The sequence below is a fragment of the Borostomias antarcticus genome (assembly GCF_949987555.1).
Source record: "Borostomias antarcticus genome assembly, chromosome: 1".
NCBI classification, from domain to species: domain Eukaryota; kingdom Metazoa; phylum Chordata; class Actinopteri; order Stomiiformes; family Stomiidae; genus Borostomias; species Borostomias antarcticus.
In genome coordinates this window covers 26,838,073-26,860,572 of record NC_140234.1, presented here as the reverse complement: position 1 = coordinate 26,860,572, position 22,500 = coordinate 26,838,073, and the positions used below count along the sequence as shown (strand labels likewise).

General features: G+C 51.4%; 1 protein-coding gene across 3 annotated transcripts in view; it reads left to right on the top strand.

Annotated features, from left to right (window-relative positions):
- The window catches only part of arhgef12a (Rho guanine nucleotide exchange factor (GEF) 12a), a 53,642-nt gene that overhangs the window by 17,074 nt on the left and 14,068 nt on the right, over positions 1–22,500 (top strand). For 2 of the 3 annotated variants that reach the window (XM_084444307.1, XM_084444306.1), the window contains exons 5-25: positions 5,428–5,526; positions 6,375–6,424; positions 6,984–7,041; positions 7,444–7,661; positions 8,218–8,298; positions 8,972–9,091; positions 11,622–11,738; positions 11,947–12,081; positions 13,296–13,508; positions 13,794–13,892; positions 14,002–14,044; positions 14,580–14,685; positions 15,145–15,282; positions 15,507–15,539; positions 17,465–17,579; positions 18,377–18,485; positions 18,820–19,026; positions 20,403–20,553; positions 20,935–20,970; positions 21,410–21,561; positions 22,195–22,341. In XM_084444307.1, coding sequence (XP_084300433.1) covers positions 5,428–5,526; positions 6,375–6,424; positions 6,984–7,041; positions 7,444–7,661; positions 8,218–8,298; positions 8,972–9,091; positions 11,622–11,738; positions 11,947–12,081; positions 13,296–13,508; positions 13,794–13,892; positions 14,002–14,044; positions 14,580–14,685; positions 15,145–15,282; positions 15,507–15,539; positions 17,465–17,579; positions 18,377–18,485; positions 18,820–19,026; positions 20,403–20,553; positions 20,935–20,970; positions 21,410–21,561; positions 22,195–22,341 — 2,427 coding nt within the window. Of the gene's footprint in view, positions 1–11; positions 133–5,427; positions 5,527–6,374; positions 6,425–6,983; positions 7,042–7,443; positions 7,662–8,217; positions 8,299–8,971; positions 9,092–11,621; positions 11,739–11,946; positions 12,082–13,295; positions 13,509–13,793; positions 13,893–14,001; positions 14,045–14,579; positions 14,686–15,144; positions 15,283–15,506; positions 15,540–17,464; positions 17,580–18,376; positions 18,486–18,819; positions 19,027–20,402; positions 20,554–20,934; positions 20,971–21,409; positions 21,562–22,194; positions 22,342–22,500 lie in introns of those variants that run through there. The other variant, XM_084444308.1, reaches the window with a different exon arrangement.

The window sequence follows — 22,500 nt, the reverse complement described above, 5'->3', positions numbered from 1 at the left end:
GCCCTGTCCCCCCCTGTCCCTGTCTCTGTCCCTGGGGCTGGGGCGGGGCGCTGTTGGGGCGGGGCTGGGCAGACGCCCTGGTGCTGAGGAGTGGCAGCAGGGAGCTAGCGGAGGGGAAGACTGAGCCCTGCGGTAAGAGAACACGCTGCTCCCGTCAGGGATGCTTCTGTCTGCTGGTGGTGGTGCTGGAGCTGGTGGAGGTGGTGGTGGTGGTGGTGGTGATGTTGGTGGTGGTGGTGGTGGTGGAGGTGATGGTGGTGGTGGTGATGTTGGTGGTGGTGGTGGTGGTGGTGATGATGGTGGTGGTGGTGATGTTGGTGGTGGTGGTGGTGGTGATGATGGTGGAGGTGGTGGTGGTGATGGTGGTGGTGATGGTGGTGGTGGAGGTGGTGGAGGTGGAGGTGGTGGTGATGGTGGTGGAGGTGGTGGTGGTGGTGGTGGTGGTGGAGGTGATGGTGGTGGTGGAGGTGATGGTGGTGGTGGTGGTGGTGGTGGTGGAGGTGGTGATGGTGGTGGTGGAGGTGATGGTGGTGGTGGAGGTGATGGTGGTGGTGGTGGTGGTGGTGGAGGTGATGGTGGTGGTGGAGGTGATGGTGGTGGTGGTGATGGTGGTGGTGGAGGTGATGGTGGTGGTGGTGATGGTGGTGGTGTTGGTGGAGGTGATGGTGGTGGTGGTGATGGTGGTGGTGGAGGTGATGGTGGTGGTGATGGTGGTGGTGGTGGTGGTGGTGGTGGTGATGGTGGTGGTGGTGATGGTGGTGGTGTTGGTGGAGGTGATGGTGGTGGTGGTGATGGTGGTGGTGTTGGTGGAGGTGATGGTGGTGGTGGTGGTGGTGGTGATGGTGGTAATGATGATGGTGGTGGTGGTGATGGTGGTGGTGATGATGATGATGATGATGATGATTATGATGATGATGGTGGTGGAGGTGGTGGTGGTGTTGATGTTGGTGGTGATGTTGATGTTGGTGGTGATGATGATGTTGGTGGTGATGATGATGATGATGATGGTGGTGGTGATGGTGGAGGTGGTGGTGCTAATGCTGGTGGTGGGGTGCTTCTGTATGTTGGGTCTCACTGTCTGAGCTGAATTTGCTGCTAGACCTCCCTGTGTCAAGGATGTAGAACTAATAGGCTTGAACATGTTTGGTGCATTTGATTTCCCCCAGAGATCGACCATTTTGGGTCTATTGCATTGGTGCCAATCTGGCTTGAACTAAATCAAGAGCACAATAAGTACCCATGTTTGGTAGCTGCTCGGTGCACATCTAAGATCCCCGCTCTGTCTCAGATCACCGCTCTGTCTCAGATCACCGTTCTGTCTCAGAGCACCGCTCGGTCTCAGATCACCGCTCTGTCTAAGATCACCGCTCTAAGATCACCGTTCTGTCTCAGAGCACCGCTCGGTCTCAGATCACCGCTCTAAGATCACCGTTCTGTCTCAGATCACCGCTCTGTCCAAGATCACCGCTCGGTCTCAGATCACCGCTCTGTCTAAGATCACCGCTCTAAGATCACCGTTCTGTCTCAGATCACCGCTCTGTCCAAGATCACCGTTCTGTCTCAGATCACCGTTCTGTCCAAGATCACGTTCTGTCCAAGATCACCGTTCTGTCCAAGATCACCGTTCTGTCCAAGATCACCGCTCTGTCTAAGATCACTGCTCTGTTTCAGATCACCGCTCTGTCTCTTCCCCTCTGGCTCAGCCTGCTCATTAGGCTGTGGTCTTAGCGCTGTGCGCTAGTATTGTCGGTGTTCAGTGTGGATGTGAAGAGTATTCTGTGTTCAGTGTGGATGTGCAGAGTATTCTCAGTGTTCAGTGTGGATGTGCAGAGTATTCTCGGTGTTCAGTGTGGATGTGCAGAGTATTCTCAGTGTTCAGTGTGGACGTCCAGAGTATTCTCGGTGTTCAGTGTGGATGTGCAGAGTATTCTCAGTGTTCAGTGTGGACGTCCAGAGTATTCTCGGTGTTCAGGGTGGACGTGTGGAGCCGTTGTGAATCACTGGCTGTCCGTCTGACAGGGTTTTGCAGCTTCTTAGTTGACGGGTTTCATTTTCCTCACCGGTCGTTCTAGCGTCTCATCTCTCCGCTGGCGTCTCTCTCGCCCTGACCCCGTTACCTCCTTTCTCCTCTCCCCTCCCCCCTCTCTCCCCGACATCAATCTCCTTCCCTCCCCCCAGCGCCAGACCCCCACCCCCACATCTGCTCCAACCCCTCCCCCACCACCCCTCCCCCGCTGCCCACCCTGCCCTGCCCCTTGCTCTCGCTGTGAGACCCTGGCTGGACTTAACGGCCTGGTTCTGGTTCTGGTTCTGCTGGAGCGTACGAGAGCGTCCTCCTCATCTCACCCCCGCGCCCTCACCCTGACCCTGACTCTGAGCGGAGCTTGATTGGTCAGGCAGCGGGCGAGTCTCAGGAGCAGGATGACCCCAGGGGCTCCCTGACCTCAGCCGCGCCGGAGGCCACACCTCTGAGCTTTGGAGCTTTGAAGATTTTTGTAAAACAACAAGTCAGACATTTGAACTGAATGACGAGTGCCTTGTTCTGGTCGAGCGCTGTCCTTCGCTCCGTTCTTGAAGAGCCTGTATGGTGAGCAGGAGAACTTGGCCACGGTTCTGCGGCTTGTTCAGTGACCTGTCACATCCGATGATGATGATGCTCTGATCACATCTCTTTGATGTGATAAAAAAATGAAATGACATGTCACAGCTTCTAGCAGCACCAGAACCGCCTTGCGAGGGGACAGGGGAACGGCTTTAGGGCCCGGTCACAGGCCCGTCTCAGTGAGCTGACAGTCCCGGGGGGAACCTCTGTCTGTGGATGGAGGTTGTCATGGGAGTCCCAGCGGTGAGACACACACCTCTGTGTGTAGCCGGTGGTGTGTAGCCGTCTGTGTGTAGCCGGTGGTGTGTGTGTGTGTAGCCGGTGGTGTGTAGCCGGTGGTGTGTGTGTGTGTAGCCGGTGGTGTGGTGTGTAGGTGGTGGTGTGTGTGTGTGTGTGTGTGTGTGTGTGTGTGTGTATGTAGCCGGTGGTGTGGTGTGTAGCCGGTGGTGTGTGTGTGTGTGTTGTGTGTGTGTAGCCGGTGGTGTGGTGTGTAGCCGGTGGTGTGGTGTGTGTGTGTGTAGCCGGTGGTGTGTGTGTGTGTGTGTGTAGCTGGTGGTGTGTGTGTGTGTGTGTGTGTGTGTGTAGCCGGTAGTGTGGGTGTGTGTGTGTAGCCGGTGGCTTGGTGTGTAGCCGGTGGGGTCCACGGCCCAAACCAGCAAGATTTATCCTGAAAAGTGTGAATGTTATCACAGGTCGGGCCCGTCCGCAGAGAACCCTCCAGAACCCTCCACCACAAACCAGCATTCATCAGGGCTGCCTGTGAGGCTCTGACAGACTGGTGTGCAGGTCTGGACTGCTCTGGCCCGTTCTGGTAGACTAGTGTGCTGGTCTGGTTCTAGTAGACTAGTGTGCAGTTCTGGTAGACTAGTGTGCTGGTCTGGTTCTGGTAGACTAGTGTGCAGGTCTGGTTCTGGTCTGGTTCTGGTAGACTAGTGTGCTGGGTCTGGTTCTGGTAGACTAGTGTGCTGGGTCTGGTTCTGGTAGACTAGTGTGCTGGTCTGGTTCTGGTCTGGTTCTGGTAGACTAGTGTGCTGGTCTGGTCTGGTTCTGGTAGACTAGTGTGCTGGGTTCTGGTTCTGGTAGACTAGTGTGCAGGTCTGGTTCTGGTAGACTAGTGTGCAGGTCTGGTTCTGGTAGACTAGTGTGCTGGTCTGGTCGGGTTCTGGTAGACTAGTGTGCTGGTCTGGTTCTAGTAGACTAGTGTGCTGGGTTCTGGTTCTGGTAGACTAGTGTGCTGGTCTGGTTCTAGTAGACTAGTGTGCAGGTCTGGTTCTGGTAGACTAGTGTGCTGGGTTCTGGTTCTGGTAGACTAGTGTGCTGGGTCTGGACTGCTCTGGCCCGTTCTGGTAGACTAGTGTGCTGGTCTGGTTCTGGTAGACTAGTGTGCAGGGTCTGGTTCTGGTAGACTAGTGTGCTGGTCTGGTCTGGTTCTGGTAGACTAGTGTGCTGGTCTGGTCGGGTTCTGGTAGACTAGTGTGCTGGGTTCTGGTTCTGGTAGACTAGTGTGCTGGTCTGGTTCTAGTAGACTAGTGTGCATGTCTGGTTCTGGTAGACTAGTGTGCTGGTCTGGTCTGGTTCTGGTAGACTAGTGTGCTGGTCTGGTTCTAGTAGACTAGTGTGCAGGTCTGGTTCTAGTAGACTAGTGTGCAGGTCTGGTTCTGGTAGACTAGTGTGCTGGTCTGGTCTGGTTCTGGTAGACTAGTGTGCAGGTCTGGTTCTGGTAGACTAGTGTGCTGGTCTGGTCTGGTTCTGGTAGACTAGTGTACTGGTCTGGTTCTGGTAGACTAGTGAGTTCAGTTTCTGGGCTTTTTTTGTGTGTGTGTGTAGCTGGTGGTGTGTGTGTGTGTGTGTGTGTAGCCGGTAGTGTGGGTGTGTGTGTGTAGCCGGTAGTGTGGGTGTGTGTGTGTAGCCGGTGGCTTGGTGTGTAGCCGGTGGGGTCCACGGCCCAAACCAGCAAGATTTATCCTGAAAAGTGTGAATGTTATCACAGGTCGGGCCCGTCCGCAGAGAACCCTCCAGAACCCTCCACCACAAACCAGCATTCCTCAGGGCTGCCTGTGAGGCTCTGACAGACTGGTGTGCTGGTCTGGTCTGGTTCTGGTAGACTAGTCTGCAGGTCTGGTTCTAGTAGACTAGTGTGCTGGTCTGGTCTGGTTCTGGTAGACTAGTGTGCAGGTCTGGTTCTGGTAGACTAGTGTGCTGGTCTGGTTCTAGTAGACTAGTGTGCAGGTCTGGTTCTGGTAGACTAGTGTGCTGGTCTGGTTCTAGTAGACTAGTGTGCAGGTCTGGTTCTGGTAGACTAGTGTGCTGGTCTGGTTCTAGTAGACTAGTGTGCTGGTCTGGTTCTAGTAGACTAGTGTGCAGGTCTGGTTCTGGTAGACTAGTGTGCTGGTCTGGTCTGGTTCTGGTAGACTAGTGTGCTGGTCTGGTTCTGGTAGACTAGTGAGTTCAGTTTCTGGGCTTTTCTCCACACCACCTCCACAGAACCCACGCTCATCTGAACGGTCTGGTCTGGTCTGGTCTGGTCTGGTCTGTCTGTCTGTGTCTGTCTGGTCTGTCTGTCTGTCTGTCTCTCTGGTCTGTCTCATGAGAGCTAATGTCCTGGGAGGTTTTTAATCTCTTTGTGTATCTCTCAGTACAGTACAGTACGCCCGTGTCTGTTTGGCTGATGTGCCTCTCTCTCTCTCCCCCCATCCCCCTCTCTTATCCCTCTCTCTCCATTTCTCTACCACCTCTCTCTCCCTCTGACCCCATCTCTCTCTCTCTCTCTCTGTCTCTCAACCCTCCCCCTCTCTCTCTCTCTCTCTCTCTCTCTCTCTCTCCAGGTCTGGTCCAGAGATGTGTGATCATCCAGAGAGATGAGAATGGCTTCGGTCTCACCGTCAGCGGGGACAACCCCGTGTTTGTTCAGCTCGTCAAAGACGGTACGGCGCTAGACCGCACACATTAGACACAGGGAGCAGGGAGAGACCCACACAGGGAGAGACCCACCCCGATAAGAGAGCAGAGAAGGAGAGAGACCCACACACCACAGCTGTGGAGAGAGCAGCCCGATAAGAGCAGAGAAGGAGAGAGACCCACACACCACAGCTGTGGAGAGAGCAGCCCGATAAGAGAGCAGAGAAGGAGAGAGACCCACACACCACAGCTGTGGAGAGAGCAGCCCGATAAGAGCAGAGAAGGAGAGAGACCCACACACCACAGCTGTGGAGAGAGCAGCCCGATAAGAGAGCAGAGGCAGAGTCTGGAGGCACGCTTCCCAGAATGCTCGGCCATGTTTGCGTCGGGGCCCAGTTTCTGGTCCCCTGGGCGGGGTAGGGCCCCTGTGTGTTTCCCCGGAGCCCTGGTCCCCTGGGCGGGGTAGAGCCCCTCTGTCCTCCCCCCCAGGCTCAGGCTTCATATAGAGCAGCCAGAGGCTGAGGTCAGGTGGGGCAGGCAGAGATGACCTCTTCTCACCAGGCTCTAAGTGGCACCGATACTCCGCCTGGTTAACGCTGTGTCAGCTGTTAGTTGACTCTGTAATACTGCTCTGAGATCTATCCCATAATAGCCACCTCTCTCGCTGCTAAAGCCCTGAAGTGGGCCCTCCCTCCCTGCTGAGGGCTCTAACAACTGTTATTGTCAAACGGTCTGGACTGGATGCTCTGTAATGGACTGGATAAGTCTGCTTAACGTTGGGTTGTGTGTGGGTGTGTGCGGTGTGTGTGTGTGTGCTGCGTGTGCGTGACTGTACCGTGTTGCTCATCTCACTGTGGTCGTCTCTGGTCGTCAGACGGAGCAGCCATGCGAGCGGGCGTCCAGACGGGGGACAGGATCATAAAGGTACGTTTCCACACAGCTGTTACCCACAATGCCGCAGGAGGCTCGGCTTGAGCTGGATCTAGTTCCCAGTGGGAAAAGTCTAGTGTATTTGACTCTGCATATCGATCACACGTGAATGATTGTACTACTGTTTCCTGTGTTTCATTGTGTTACTAAAGTGAGAACACAATAACTGAACAATTCTGTGGAGTGCTCAGGGTGCACTTGATTTATCCCCAGTGGCAGCACTGCGTAGAATGCCTGGGCGGAGAAGTTATTATAAATATCACTGTTGTTATCAATGGCCTGGTCAAAACACAGGCTCTAGGTCGCCATCTGTTGGCCAGATCATGTGTGGACAGAGTGGATTAATGACCAGATCTGCTGTGCTCTATGTAATGCTTGGAGGATACAGGAGGATATCAGCAATCAAGAACTGAATCTGGTGCGACCTCTGACCTCCGGCTAGCCGCGTCGTGACCTCTGTCCACGAGAGTCTAGACGGGACGAGAGAGGGGCATGTGTTATTTCAGGGTGCACTTGTTTTGTCCTCTGACCGTGCCCGCTGTCGTCCCTGCAGGTGAACGGGACCCTGGTGACTCATTCTAACCACGTTGAAGTGGTCAAGCTCATCAAGTGTAAGCTCCCCAACAACAGCTGGGAACTCCATCACACACATCTGCTCTGCTCTGTTCTGCTCTGCTCTGCTCTGCTCTGCTCTGTTCTGCTCTGCTCTGCTCTGTTCTGCTCTGCTCTGTTCTGCTCTGCTCTGCTCTGTTCTGTTCTGCTCTGCTCTGTTCTGTTCTGCTCTGCTCTGCTCTGCTCTGTTCTGTTCTGCTCTGCTCTGCTCTGCTCTGCTCTGTCTGTCTGCTCTGCAGCTCAGAGGTTGATCACGGACGCTTTTAACCTGATTTTCTGTTACGTAAAACCATCAAGAGGATGAGAGTGAAATCCCTCAAACAGTCTCTGTACTATTCCCTACATGTTCATACTGTGCTCTGACTGACCCTCGACTCCTGACCCTCCCTGTGCCCCCCCAGCGGGCTCCTATGTGGCGCTGACGGTGCTGGGCCGCCCCCCCGGGCTGCCCCAGATCCCCCTGCCGGAGGTGGACGGGGACCTGGGTCTGGGCCGGCCGGGGGACAGGACCTCCTTCTCCTCTCCTCACTCCCCTGGGCAGCAGCTGGCCCTGGACAGGACGGCCCCCGAGAGGCCCTTCAGCCCCATGGATCTCATCACTTCCCCTCTGCCCGCATGGGTATGAGCTGAGCTCTACTTTGCTGCTCTTCTCTGTTCTCCTCCTCTCCTCTCCTCTCCTCTCCTCTCCTCTCCTCTCCTCTCCTCTCCTCTCCTCTCCTCTCCTCTCCTCTCCTCTCCTCTCCTCTCCTCTCCTCTCCTCTCCTCTCCTCTCCTCTCCTCTCCTGCTCTCCTCTCCTCTCCTCTCCTCTCCTCTCCTCTCCTCTCCTCTCCTCTCCTCTCCTCTCCTCTCCTCTCCTCTCCTCTCCTCTCCTCTCCTCTCCTCTCCTCTCCTCTCCTCTCCTGCTCTGATCTACTATCCTCTCCTCTCCTGCTCTCCTCTCCTGCTCTCCTCTCCTCTCTTTTCCTTGCCTGTCCTCTCTTCTCCCTTCTTCTAATTTCACTCCACTATCCCACTGTTCTCATATTCTCTCTCTCTCTCCCTCTCTCTCTCTCTCCCTCTCTTTCCCTCTCTCTCTTTCTCTCTCTCCCCCTCCCTCTCTCTCTCGCTCTCTCTCTCTCCCTCTGTCTCTCTCCCTCTCCCCCCCCCCCCCTCTCTCTCTCTCTCTCTCTCTCAGGAAGAGGAGAACAGCAGTGTGCACCATCAGAAGGTTGACATCCTCCAGAAGATGCTATTCAAGGAACAACAAGACCTACAAGTGAGTATAGTTATCTGTATAGTTATCTGTGTAGTTAGCTGTGCAGTTAGCTGTGTAGTTAGCTGTATAGTTAGCTGTATAGTTAGCTGTGTAGTTAGCTGTGTAGTTAGCTGTGCAGTTAGCTGTGTAGTTATCTGTGCAGTTATCTGTGTAGTTATCTGTGTAGTTATCTGTGCAGTTATCTGTGTAGTTATCTGTGTAGTTAGCTGTGTAGTTAGCTGTGCAGTTAGCTGTGCAGTTAGCTGTGTAGTTAGCTGTGCAGTTAGCTGAGCACTGTAGTGTTGCAGTACAAGAGAGTATTCATGTTTACTGTTGTACAAAGTTTGGAGGAACGGGGAAGTAATGCAGTCTTGGTGGAGCAGAGTAACTGACACTGGAGTGTTTCCTGTGGATAAGACAGATGATTTCCCTGTGGTTTGGAATGAATATAAACAGCCAGTGTTGGCCGGTTGAGCGCTTGTGTGTGTGTGTGTGTGTGTGTGTGTGGGTGTGGGTGTGGGTGTGTGCATGTGTCTACTTGTAACTGCTTGCTTCATTACACTCTCAATATGGTGTGCATTCACTGTGCGTGTGTTCTTTCTGTGTGTACATACTGACGCCTGCTACGCCCACCCCGTGGCGCGTGTGTGTGTGTGTGCGTGCGTGCGTGTGTGTGTGCGCGTGTGTTCTCCAGGCCATGAAGGAGGAGTACAGTAGGAGGCCCTCCCCCAGACTACTGAAGGACATTCAGGGAGCCAACAAGCACATTCCTCAGTTGCAGGGCCAGCTGTGCAAGGCCACCGGGATAGCGCAGGTACACACACACTCACCACACACACACACACGCACACACACTCACCACACACTCACCACACACACACACACACACACTCACCACACACTCACCACCAAGGCTCCGGTTCAAGGAACGGAAACGAAAACCGAAAACGAACGGTATTTTACGAGGAACAGAAACAGGAACGAAAACGAAATGGTCTTTAATTGTTCCAGAACAGAAACGTTAATTTGAAATCTTTAAAACCGGTTAATAACGTTATTTTTTCGTTCTTTGTAGTAGGCCTATATAACTTAAAAATAATTGTAAAAAAGAAGAAAGCTGAGCCTTTTATGGCCGAATAGGCTAAATTAAATTAATTAAATTTGTAGCCTACATCTTGTCCTGTTTTTGTAATGTAGCCTAGGCCCCTAAATCTGTTATTTCACAGTCAGGATCTTAAATGCTTGCTTAGCGAAATGAAGAGATTTAGATATTACAACAACACACCATAGCCTAGTTCCGACTAGGGATGTGCGCAGCGACTATTTTCACTGATGACTAGACGGTGGTTTTGTAACCGATTACATGACTAGTCTAAAAACAGGATTCCCAAGTTTCTACAACAAGTGCTATTTAGAAAAATTGAGGATGTTTCTCAAACTCTGCAAGCTAAGATGCATGACTATTCTTGATGTTTCCCAACTACTCAGCGGCAGCCAATTTGCACGCGTTGCGCAGGGCTGTCACACTCTCTCCTTTGTTTTCCAGTGCAAAACAGTAGTTCAGCCTGTCCTTACAGCTTATTACTTAGCAAAGATATCAATGTGATTTATTTTGTTTAATTGAAGAAGAGTAGGATAGCCTATAGCCTGTAATGTTTCAGTAGGCTAAAACTAGATTTCACATAAAGACCGCGGATGTCAGAGAGGGCAATAACGTTCGAAGGCAAATTTATTCCAACATTGGTCCACAAAGAATGATGCAAATAATAAAGTGAAAGAAATAATAGCCTACTGTGCAAATATAATGTTTTATATGGACCTGCCTACTGTGCAAATATAATGTTTTATATGGACCTGAGTGTCTGCAATAAAGTTCCTCTATCTTTATAACCAACATTCAGCGGAAGCCAATTTTCACTCTTTGCGCATCTCGCTCCAAGTATGGTTTGGCTATTTAAGACAGAGTACAGTTGCTTGGATGTATACTAGTATGCATAAACCTATGTTTTGCGAATTTAATGGTCTGCCTCCTTCAGAGTTCAACTCGGCAATTAGGCTGTGAAAGCGAGCGCGCCTCTTGGAATCTAGTCTATTGTTGCACAGATTTCCGTCACGTCTTGACTTTCACAAACCAAATGATTAGGCTACATTAATTAATATGAGCACACTTTAGTGACAATGTGCCGTGCAACCCTGATCATTGAATAGCATAAGTTAAATTACTATAATATTAAAGACCGCGGATGTCAGACGATAGGCTACGTATTATGCGTATAGGCGCCAAATCCGGAGCTCCCATACAAAAGGAACGCAGCATAAACAATAGGGATTGTGCAGATGAATGAATGAGGTGACTAATTATTTATAAATAACATAAAACATTACAAAACGAAATAAAAACAAACAATAGGCCTACAGGCGCAGAATAAAATAGCTTGCAACAACAGTACAAGAAAATATTTGTACAAGAAATACTGTAGGCCTATAGCGTCTTAATAGGCTAACACCCCCGGAACGGTGAACGGAACGTTATTTTTCGTTCTTAACCGGTTCAGGAACGCTGTGTTGGTGGCGGAACACGAGAACGGAAACGTTAAATATTCTGGTTCTGCTCGGAGCGAACCGATTGAAAAATAATTTCGTTTTTAAGCCCTGCTCACCACACACACACACACACACGCACACACACTCACCACACACACACACACACTCACCACACACACTCACCTTACACACACACACACACACACACACACACACACACACACACACACACACACACACACACACACACTCACCACACACTCACACCAGACACCAGACACACACTCACACCAGACACACACACACACACACACACACACACACACACACACTCATCACACCTCTAACACACACTCATCACACCTCTAACACACACTCACCACACACTCATTACACCTCTGACCCCCTCTGGAGCTGCTAGTGACGGCCACAGGCAAAAATATACTCCACCACACCCCCAACCACACCCTCCATACTCCCAGTATACTCCACCACACCCTCCATACTCCCAATATACTCCACCACACCCTCCATACTCCCAATATACTCCACCACACCCTCCATACTCCCAATATACTCCACCACACCCTCCATACTCCCAATATACTCCACCACACCCTCCATACTCCCAATATACTCCACCACACCCCCAACCACACCCTCCATACTCCCAGCTGACCCTGTAGTCACATCTTCATCACCTCCAGGACCAGCTGTTAATCCCCCCTCAGATGAACCCTAGTCCGTTGTGTTAGTGAGGGGCTAAAGCGCTCGTGTCCTGCTGTCCTCTGGTTGTCCAGGACGGAGTGGTGCTGGGGGACGGTGAGGACGGCGGCCTGCTGGACCCAGACAGGACTCCCTCGTCCCGGGGAGACAACAGCGCAGACGTCTCCTGGAGCAGCAACAACATGTCCCCTGTAAGTCCCCCCGTCCCCGTCCACCAGGGGAGTGGCTGGCTGGTCCCACCGCTACAGCCTGGTGAATTTGACGGAGGGCGTCTTGCAGACAGTACATTTTCGGGGCGGGGTTCTCACTTCTGCTGTTCTCCAGCGGGTTCCTCATGGGAGAACCTGTTTTAGGATTCTGTAGTGTGATGTCATAGACCTCTGATTGGTCCTCTGGCAGATTCCTCCTGGGTTTGGCCCCGTGTCTCCGGAGAGCCCGTACCCCAGAGACACCTCGTTCCCCAGCCCCCGGAGCGTCCCCCGGGACAGCTTCACCTCCTGTCTGTCCCCCGACGCCGAGGACACCACCGACCTGGTAGGAGCCCAGAAACATGACCCCGTACCCCAGAAACATGACCCCGTACCCCAGAAACATGACCCCGTACCCCAGAAACATGACCCCGTACCCCAGAAACATGACCCTGTACCCCAGAAACATGACCCTGTACCCCAGAAACATGACCCCGTACCCCAGAAACATGACCCTGTACCCCAGAAACATGACCCTGTAGCCCAGAAACATGACCCTGTACCCCAGAAACATGACCCTGTACCCCAGAAACATGACCCTGTACCCCAGAAACATGACCCTGTACCCCAGAAACATGACCCTGTACCCCAGAAACATGACCCCGTACCCCAGAAACATGACCCTGTACCCCAGAAACATGACCCCGTACCCCAGAAACATGACCCCGTACCCCAGAAACATGACCCTGTACCCCAGAAACATGACCCTGTAGCCCCAGAAACATGACCCTGTACCCCAGAAACATGACCCCGTACCCCAGAAACATGACCCCGTACCCCAGAAACATGACCCTGTACCCCAGAAACATGACCCTGTACCCCAGAAACATGACCCTGTACCCCAGAAACATGACCCTGTACTCCAGAAACATGACCCTGTACCCCAGAAACATGACCCTGTACCCCAGAAACATGACCCTGTACCCCAGAAACATGACCCTGTACCCCAGAAACATGACCCTGTACCCCAGAAACATGACCCTGTACCCCAGAAACATGACCCTGTACTCCAGAAACATGACCCTGTACCCCAGAAACATGACCCTGTACCCCAGAAACATGACCTTGTACCCCAGAAACATGACCCTGTACCCCAGAAACATGACCTTGTACCCCAGAAACATGACCCTCTACCCCAGAAACATGACCCCGTACCCCAGAAACATGACCCTGTACCCCAGAAACATGACCCTCTACCCCAGAAACATGACCCCGTACCCCAGAAACATGACCCTCTACCCCAGAAACATGACCCTCTACCCCAGAAACATGACCCCGTACCCCAGAAACATGACCCCGTACCCCAGAAACATGACTGAACTGAGATGATTTGCGGAGACAATCATCATGAAATGACAACTAAGACTTCTAGGGATTAAGGGCACAGAGCAGGCGATGGTTTGACACGTTTTGGAACAAAATGTTTAGTGACGGCCGGTGTTTCTGAAGCAGCCTCTTGCATGTGAAGCTTTAGTGATGTGACCCCTGCTGTTCCGCCAGGACTGCCTGTCCCCCTCCGCTGTGGGGACGCCCTCGTCCTCGCGCATCGTGTCCCAGATCATCGGGGCGGAGGACGAGTACTTCGACTCCGACCAGGAGCAGGTCAACGGTCAGTCCGCCGGATTCCAGAGCGTGGAGCTGCTCAAGTCTCGCCCCGCCCACCTTGCCGCCTTCCTGCATCACGTGATCTCCCAGTTCGACCCCGCCCCGCTGGTAAGGCCCCACCCCCTGGCGTTGGGGACCCAGGAACGTGTCCAGACCTGACAGGGCTAACACGCGCAGGCTGTGTGTTTGTTCTCTTGACCTCTGACCCAAGGGTTCTTTCATTAAATGACGCGGGTGGAAATCTTTGTATGTCCATCTCTGTGCATTCCTACATACATCCACCCAGAGCTTTCATGGTTGATCACAAACCCTGTATGTGTGTGCTTGTGTGTGTGTGTGTGTGTGTGTGTGCTTGTGTGTGTGTGTGTGTGTGTGTGTGTGTGTGTGCTGCAGCTGTGCTACCTCTATGCTGACCTGTACAAGCAGACCAATTCCAAAGAGACGCGGCGTGTTTTCTTGGACTTCCACACCTTCTTCATCGACAGAGGAGCTGTGAGTAAATGGACTGGATGGACGGTTATGTGCTCAGTCAGGGACTCTTATGTGTTTTAAAAATGTTGCCTTCTGCTAATAATATGCAATAATGTGTTTGTTTGTGCAGAATTTAAAAGTAGCTGTTCCTGAGGCCATGGCCTCTGACCTGGGTGAGTACACATTAGCTTTCCATTAGTCTATTAGGTCAGCATTCGTTCTGACAGACTCAGCACTTCATATACAGGCTCCTGATTGGTGCATCTCTCTGGGCAGCTGGAAGTCCAGACTCATAGTGATTGGTGCATCTCTCTGGGCAGCTGGAAGTCCAGACTCATAGTGATTGGTGCATCTCTCTGGGCAGATGAGAGTCCAGACTCATAGTGATTGGTGCATCTCTCTGGGCAGCTGAAGTCCAGACTCATAGTGATTGGTGCATCTCTCTGGGCAGATGCGAGTCCAGACTCATAGTGATTGGTGCATCTCTCTGGGCAGATGAGAGTCCAGACTCATAGTGATTGGTGCATCTCTCTGGGCAGATGAGAGTCTCATAGTGAAACATGTTGGTTTACCAGACTGTGCTTCTGCATGCTTGGTTTGCGACTGTCTAGAGAGTTGATCCCAGAGGAGACTAACACAGTATTACTGTAATGTCATTCATTCTTATTGTGTGTGTGTGCGTGTGTGCGTGTGTGCGTGTGTCTACAGACCGAAGGAGGACCGAGTTGATCCCGGAGGAGACGACCAGACAGTACGTCCAGATACTGCAGGACTCCCTGCTGCCCGACATCCAGAGACACCTGGAGGACTTCAGGTACAACACTGTTATAAGCATGTTATAGGCTATTGTAAACATGTTATCAACAGTTATAAACATGCATTAACATTTTGTTAAAAAGTGTTATATGCAGTTATAAACATTTCAAAAGCTGTTCTGAATATAAGTAGTTGTAAAAAAAATTTTATCCATTGTAAAGTTACTATAAACACCTATAAACTATTATATTAACTGTTATAAACGTGTTCTACAGTGTTGTTTATAGTATTGAAATTATGTCAATGTTTTATAACGTAATAAGCACATTTAAGTCATGGAAAACCTTGCTGTCATAACATCATAATGTCATAACATGTCGTAAAACATTTAGGCAGTTAACATGTGAAAAAGCTTTTAAACATGTAACAGTCTGTAATAAACATCAGATGAGCTGTTGTAAGCATGTTATAAGCAGCAGGACCTGACCGGGTGGTGTGTGCGTGTGTGTGTGTGCAGGCAGAAGCGCAGCATGGGTCTGACCCTGGCGGAGGGGGAGCTGGCCAGGCTGGACCCAGGCAGGGGCAGGGACCGAGGCGCTCTGGAGAGAGAGCGCTCCTGCGCTGAGGGCATCCTCGCCAAGATAGAGGAGCTCCTGTAAGTAGCGCACACACACACACACACACACACACACACACGCGCGCGCACACACACACACACTTTTATTAATAGTACTGTACTTTATCGATCCCTGATAAACAACATAAAAACTTGCAGTCTCTCCTTCATGACAACAGCCTCAGTGTGTCAGAGAAAACCATATTCAGCCATTGAAAGAGTGTGTTGTACGTAACTAACCTCCTCCTCCATGCTGTGTCCAGGCTGGCGACGACGCCCACGGAGGAGGAGAGGTGGTGAGTACTGCGGGCTGGGAGGTTCTTGGAAGGGGATGAAGAGGCAGGTCCTCGGGGGGGCTGAAGAGGCCCTGGGGCCTTCAGAGACTCAATGGGCCTCTTTGTGTCCGGGGACGGGCCCCTTCACTCGTCCGGCTCGGTTCCCACTGCGTGTCACCCTCCAGATACACTTATCTCCCGCCTGGGATAAACAAGCTTGTAGATCAAGGATTTAGAGATTCGACATGCGCTTGATGAAGAACAGATGAAGAAACTCCGGCGACATACAAGCGATACTGCAGCCTAGCCTGTCGTCCGACCTCCGCCCCAAACCCCAGGCACTGCAGTGAATGATCACTTGGCCGGCGTGTTCAATAGAACATGACATCTGGGCAGGATAGACGTGGGCCCGGCCTCCGGGGGGAGTAGGAGCTCTCTTTAGGGGAGAGGGGCAGGCGAGCATGTGGATTACCACATGGTCCCGTTCTCTCCCAGAGGGTGTGGAGACTGGGAGGAAGGGATCTTCAGAAGGAAGATATGCTGACATGGTGACAGCCACAGTGAGGCCGTCTCCAACAACTTGTAGCTCAGCTCACATCAACTGCAAGCTGTTAGATCAGAGAATAGAACCCCTGAGATCAGATAATAGAACCCCTGAGATCAGAGAATAGAACCCCTGAGATCAGATAATAGAACCCCTGAGATCAGATAATAGAACCCCTGAGATCAGATAATAGAACCCCTGAGATCAGATAATAGAGCTCCTGAGATCAGAGAATAGAACCCCTGAGATCAGAGAAAAGAACCCCTGAGATCAGAGAATGGAACCCATGAGATCAGAGAATAGAACCCATGAGATCAGAGAATGGAACCCCTGATATCAGAGAATGGAACCCCTGAGATCAGAGAATAGAACCCCTGAGATCAGAGAATGGAACCCCTGAGATCAGAGAATAGAACCCCTGAGATCAGAGAATAGAACCCCTGAGATCAGATAATGGAACCCCTGAGATCAGAGAATAGAACCCCTGAGATCAGATAATGGAACCCCTGAGATCAGAGGATGGAACCCCTGAGATCAGAGAATAGAACCCCTGAGATCAGAGAATAGAACCCCTGAGATCAGAGAATAGAACCCCTGAGATCAGAGAATAGAACCCCTGAGATAAGAGAATAGAACCCCTGAGATCAGAGAATAGAACCCCTGAGATCAGAGAATAGAACCCCTGAGATCAGAGAATAGAACCCCTGAGATCAGAGAATGGAACCCCTGAGATCAGAGAATGGAACCAGTGTAAGGTAGCTGCATCAGTTAGTTGTTTAATCTCTTTGGTCTTGTTACATGCACACACTCCTTAGAGACTCCTACGTGGTCTCATCCTCTAGCCCCAACCCTGATGTTCCCCATCTGTCTGAACGAGGCCCTGTACCTGAGAAATACTAGTCTATATGGTATGGTATGGTAGTCTACTTACACCGTGTCCTAACTACACGCGAGCGAGCGTCAGCGACAAAATGCGTTCCATTGCTTTGTTTTCTATTGTTATGTCCTAACTGGACGCGAGCGACGCAGCGTGACGTTTTAACTGCCCTTTTGACGCTCGCCCTGTTTCTATTTTCCTCCTGTCGCTCACGTTGACAGGCGTTCGTTCTTTATCTGTCTTCAGTTGGGAATATAGACAAATGACGTAACAGAACAGGACATTTAAAGGTTTGTTAGGACAGCAAGCATGCGATGTCGCGTTCTGTTGCTCGCGTCGCGTTTAGTTGGGACACGATGTTAGTCTGTAGTTGTTACCTAGCTGTAAAGCATGTATAGCAGTTTGCTAACGGAATGGCCGCCTGCATATGGCAGTATGTGTTGGAGCTCAGGTCTGGGGGTCCGGGTACATATCGTTCCTGTTGTTGTGTTTGTTGTTGTTGTTGATGTTGTTGTTGTGTTGCAGCACTACCATGCAGTATGTGATCCTGACCTACATGAAGCACCTTGGCGTGAAGGTGAAGGAGCCTCGGAGTCTGGAGTCCAAACGCGTCCGCATCAACTTCCTGCCCAAGATCAAGGTGCGTGGTTGGGGCCTGCTGAGGCCTGCTGGCTCCGGCCCTCATCTCTCAGTGGATCCCTGTGTCACTCCTTTACTCGCCTCATCCTCCTCTCACCCACTCTGGAACAAAACGCTACCAAACATGGGCATAGGGGCGGAGCCAGCGCCCACCTTTCAAACACAGCTGCATTTGAACATGATCTCATCGGGAGCGTATAGTCAGGACTAAATGCAAAAAGGATGCAGCCCATTAAATAAGAAAACGGTAGCTAGCCAACTAGCTACAATTAACGTGAGATAATATGAAAGAAAATCCAGGTAGCCTGAAACGCTCTTTATGTGCGTATCTGCGTGGCGTGGGCCAAGCATCCTCCAATGCGTCCAATCCAAGAGTCTTCTCATTGGTGCCCATGAATATCAAGGTTTTCCCCCGCAGAAGTTTTGGCCGCAGCGAGAAGCGAGAACTTCTGGGGACTCAGATCACGTGGATCAAACCAGAGGCCTCATATGATGTCAGTTCTCCAACACAAACCCCAATGAAAATGATATATGTACACAAATTAAGTCCAGGTGCGCCACTACAATTAGCGCGTCCCCAGTCCCCTGTCCCCTGTCCCCTGCCCCCCGTCCCCTGCCCCCCGTCCCCTGTCCTGTCCCCCGTCCCCCGTCCCCTGTCCCCCGTCCCCTGCCCCCCGTCCCCTGTCCTGTCCCCCGTCCCCCGTCCCCTGTCCCCCGTCCCCTGTCCCCCGTCCTCTGTCCCCTATACCCTGTCCTCTGTCCCCTGTCCCCGGCTGACATCCTCCTCCCGTCCTGCAGAAGAGCATGAAGGCGGAGAAGGAGGGCGGCGAGGAGAAGGTGAAGAGGACTCGCTTTCCCAGCATCCTCGGGCCCCAGCGCAGACCCAGCCGCATCGAGGCAGCAGCCGGTCAGTCTGAGAGATGTGTCCGTGTCCGTGTGTGTGTGTGTGTACTGTATGTGTACTGTATGTGTGCGTGTGTGCGCGTGTGTGTGCGCGTGTGTGTGAGCGTGTGTGTGAGCGTGTGTGAATGGGTGAATGAGAGGCCTTCATTGTAAAGTGCTTTGGATAAAAGTGCTTTGTAAGCGCAGTCCATTCACCTGTAGAAGACTCTGAAGTCTGATGTTGATAGCCTTCGTCTGTGTCTGTGTCTATTGTGTGTGTGTGTGTGTGTGTGTGTGTGTTGTGTGTGTGTGCTGTTTGTGTGTGTTGTGTGTGTGTGTCTCCATGTATGTCTGAGCAGTAGGCAAGGCCGTAGATGGGGCCCGCCCTCGGCCTCAGAAGCAGCTGTCGCAGCCAATCCTGGGAGCCAGTGACCAGCTGGAGGCGGGGCGTCTGAGAAGCAGCCAATCGAGCGAGGGCTCGGAGCTCACATACCCCGCCTCCCTCACCAGCCAATCCCCTTGCAGCTCCGTCTACGGCTCAGAGAGCAGCAGAGACACGGAGGCCGGTGAGCCCCCGACCCCTTCCGGAACAATCCTAGTTCCAGCTTTCCCAGGAGCGAAAGCTCTTATCAGACACAGTCCTGCTCAAGCCTTTAGGGCAGCCCCCTGTCAACCAGTTGGATCAGCAGGCGGAGACCCTTAATGTCGGGCTCAGACTACAGGATTTTTGGGCCGATTTATCCCCGATTCACCCCTCCCAACAATCGAAGGAGAAGTCTGTTCTGGAACGTTTGTCGGGGCCGATGTTCGGCCCAGATGATCTTGTAATGTGAGGGGTTCATAGATCCAATCTTATATCTCCCGATCGGCTCGCAGACCCATCGGGGCGGCCCCGATAATATCAAACATGTTTGATATTTAAGATTATTACGTTCCGACTTTACAAGTGAGACGGCGAGACCAGTGGTTCGTTGCTCCCTCGGGCACGATAAGATCCTGTAGTGTGTGATGAGCCATTATTTTCAAATCTTGCTGTGTGTGCTTGTTTGAGATGCGCAAGAAGAATATCTGTTAAGATTCTCCTTATGTGCGTGATGTAACCGGATTTCGAAATTGGTTAGGATTTTAAATATCCTGTAGTGTGAGCCCGGCATAAGTCGACTGAGATTCTGAAAGTCGAGCGGTCTTTCTTTTGCTCCACTGTCAAGATGTGCTGGTGGGCTAAGACCACTCACCTGCCTTGTGATGTATATAGAACCTGGTTGACTGCTGTTCAACAGATGAGCCTGTTCCCACACGCTTTCTAATGCACAGGAGACTGGCGTCAATCAGCCAGCGCTAATGTAGGCTGTGGGAAACACTGCATAAAAACATGGGGGCATCTGAAGTAGATGGACAAGGTGGGATGGATGATTCATGTTTAGCAAGAAAAACAGGTGTGTTTATTGTGCTGCCTGTGAGTTTGAGTTAGTTTGACAGCTGTCCCGACTCCCGCGGTCTCCCCTCAGACTAACGTTAGACTTATGGGGAAAAAGAGGAACGAATCATCATCAATCAGTCTCTGGTTTGAATAGGTGAATCTGATTTGAATAGGTGAATCTGATTTGAATAGGTGAATCTGATTTGAATAGGTGAATCTGATTTGAATAGGTGAATCTGATTTGAATAGGCGAATATGATTTGAATCGGCGAATATGATTGATATGATATACGAATATGATATGAAAAAAATCAGAGTTGTGGACGGCCCTACAAGCGTTATGTCCTGTTGATGTCCTAAATTAGCCCACGCTAGAATAATGTTTCACATTGGTCCTACTATGACCATTCCCTGGACTTGTCTTTGTAGCTCTTGAGGTAATCTTCCATCTTCTCCATCAGCCACCACCCACAATACCTGATACCTGTGTGTCCTCATGTCCTCCTCCTCCTCCTCCACTAGGTGGCACTCCTACCTCTGCTCTCTCCAGGCTCAGCGACGGCCTCCAGCCAGACCTGGACAGTCTGCAGTACCCGGCCAACATGCACTTTGACTACGGACCCACCCCCTACAGCCTGGACCAATTACAGGAGGAGGACCGGGAGAGTGACAGGTAGGACCACCAGACACATACAAGTGGGCGTGTTTTCCGTTTATGGGTATACACTGTTTCTCAAAATGTTCAAATGTCTTGCCCATCCGGTAAAGGTTGTATTAATGTTGTAACGGTTGTATTAATGTTGTAAAGGTTGTATTAATGTTGTAACGGTTGTATTAATGTTATAACGGTTGTATTAATGTTGTAACGGTTGTATTAATGTTGTAAACATTGTATTAATGTTGTAACAACTGTTGTAACGGTTGTATTAATGTTGTAACGGTTGTATTAATGTTGTAAACATTGTATTAATGTTGTAACAACTGTTGTAACGGTTGTATTAATGTTGTAGTGGTGTTGTGATGCAGTTGTAATGAGTCCCCTCTCTTGTCCCAGGGTGCTGGAGGGAGGCACTCCCAGGGCACTACGAAGGTGAGCTGCTCTCTGCGCTCTACATACTTATATACTAGGACACGCCCTAGAACATGGCTGCCTGTCCATCTGTTCACCTGCCATCTAACCTGTCCTGGGGCCTCTTCTCCTCCTCTCCCTCCTCTCCTCTCCTCTACTCTCCCCCCATCTCCTCTCCTCTCCTCTCCTCTCCTCTCCTCTCCTCTCCTCTCCTCTCCTCTCCTCTCCTCTCCTCTCCTCTCCTCTCCTCTCCTCTCCTCTCCTCTCCTCTCCTCTCCTCTCCTCTCCCCTCAACCCTACTGTAATCCTCTCCCCCCTCCCCTCTCCTCTGCTCCCTTCTCCCCTCTCCCAATCTCTCCTCTCCTCCACTCCTCCACTCCTCCTCTCCTGTCCTCTCCTCCTCTCCTGTCCTCCTCTCCTCCTCTCCTGTCCTCTCCTCCTGTCCTGTCCTCGGTGGCAGGTTGGAGGGAGTGGTTCTGGGTGATGTCCAGAGTGAGGATGACCAGGGGACAGACTCAGAACACGACCCGCTCAACTGGCAGCAGCTGGTGGGCCGCGAGGTTCTGGCCGGCCTCCGGGCCCATGAGATCAAGAGGCAGGAGGTCATCAACGGTGAGCACAGAGATATCAACATGGCTGCTTCTAGCACGGAGATATCAACATGGCTGCTTCTAGGACATGGATATGAACATAGCTGCTTCTAGGACGTAGATGTGAACATAGCTCGTTCTAGGACATAGATGTGAACATAGCTCATTGTAGGACGTAGATGTGAACATAGCTCGTTCTAGGACATAGATGTGAACATAGCTCATTCTAGGACGTAGATGTGAACATAGCTGCTTCTAGGACGTAGATGTGAACATAGCTCATTCTAGGACGTAGATGTGAACATAGCTCGTTCTAGGACATAGATGTGAACATAGCTGCTTCTAGGACGTAGATGAGAACATAGCTCGTTCTAGGACATAGATGTGAACATAGCTGCTTCTAGGACGTAGATGTGAACATAGCTCATTCTAGGACATAGCTCATTCTAGGACATGGATATGAACATAGCTGCTTCTAGGACGTAGATGATGTGAACCTAGCTCGTTCTAGGACGTAGGGCATAGATGCTTTTAGGACGTAGATGGTTCTAGGACATGGGCTGCACTATGTGGTACTGTCCACCACTATCATATTAATGAGGTGTGTGTGTGCGTGTGTGTGTGTGCGTGCGTGTGTGTGTGTGTGTGTGTCCAGAGCTGTTCTATACTGAGCGAGCCCATGTTAGGATGCTGAGAGTGCTGGACAGCGTGTTCTACCAGAGACTGACCAGAGACTCCATACTGCCCCCTGCTGACGTCAAGAACATCTTCACCAACCTGGAGGAGATCGTCCAGCTGCATGGTGCGTACACACACACACACACACACACTAGAACACACAGACTAGAACACATACACACACAACACACACACACACACACACACACACTAGAACACACACACTAGAACACACAGACTAGAACACACACACTAAAACACACACACACAAGAACACATACTA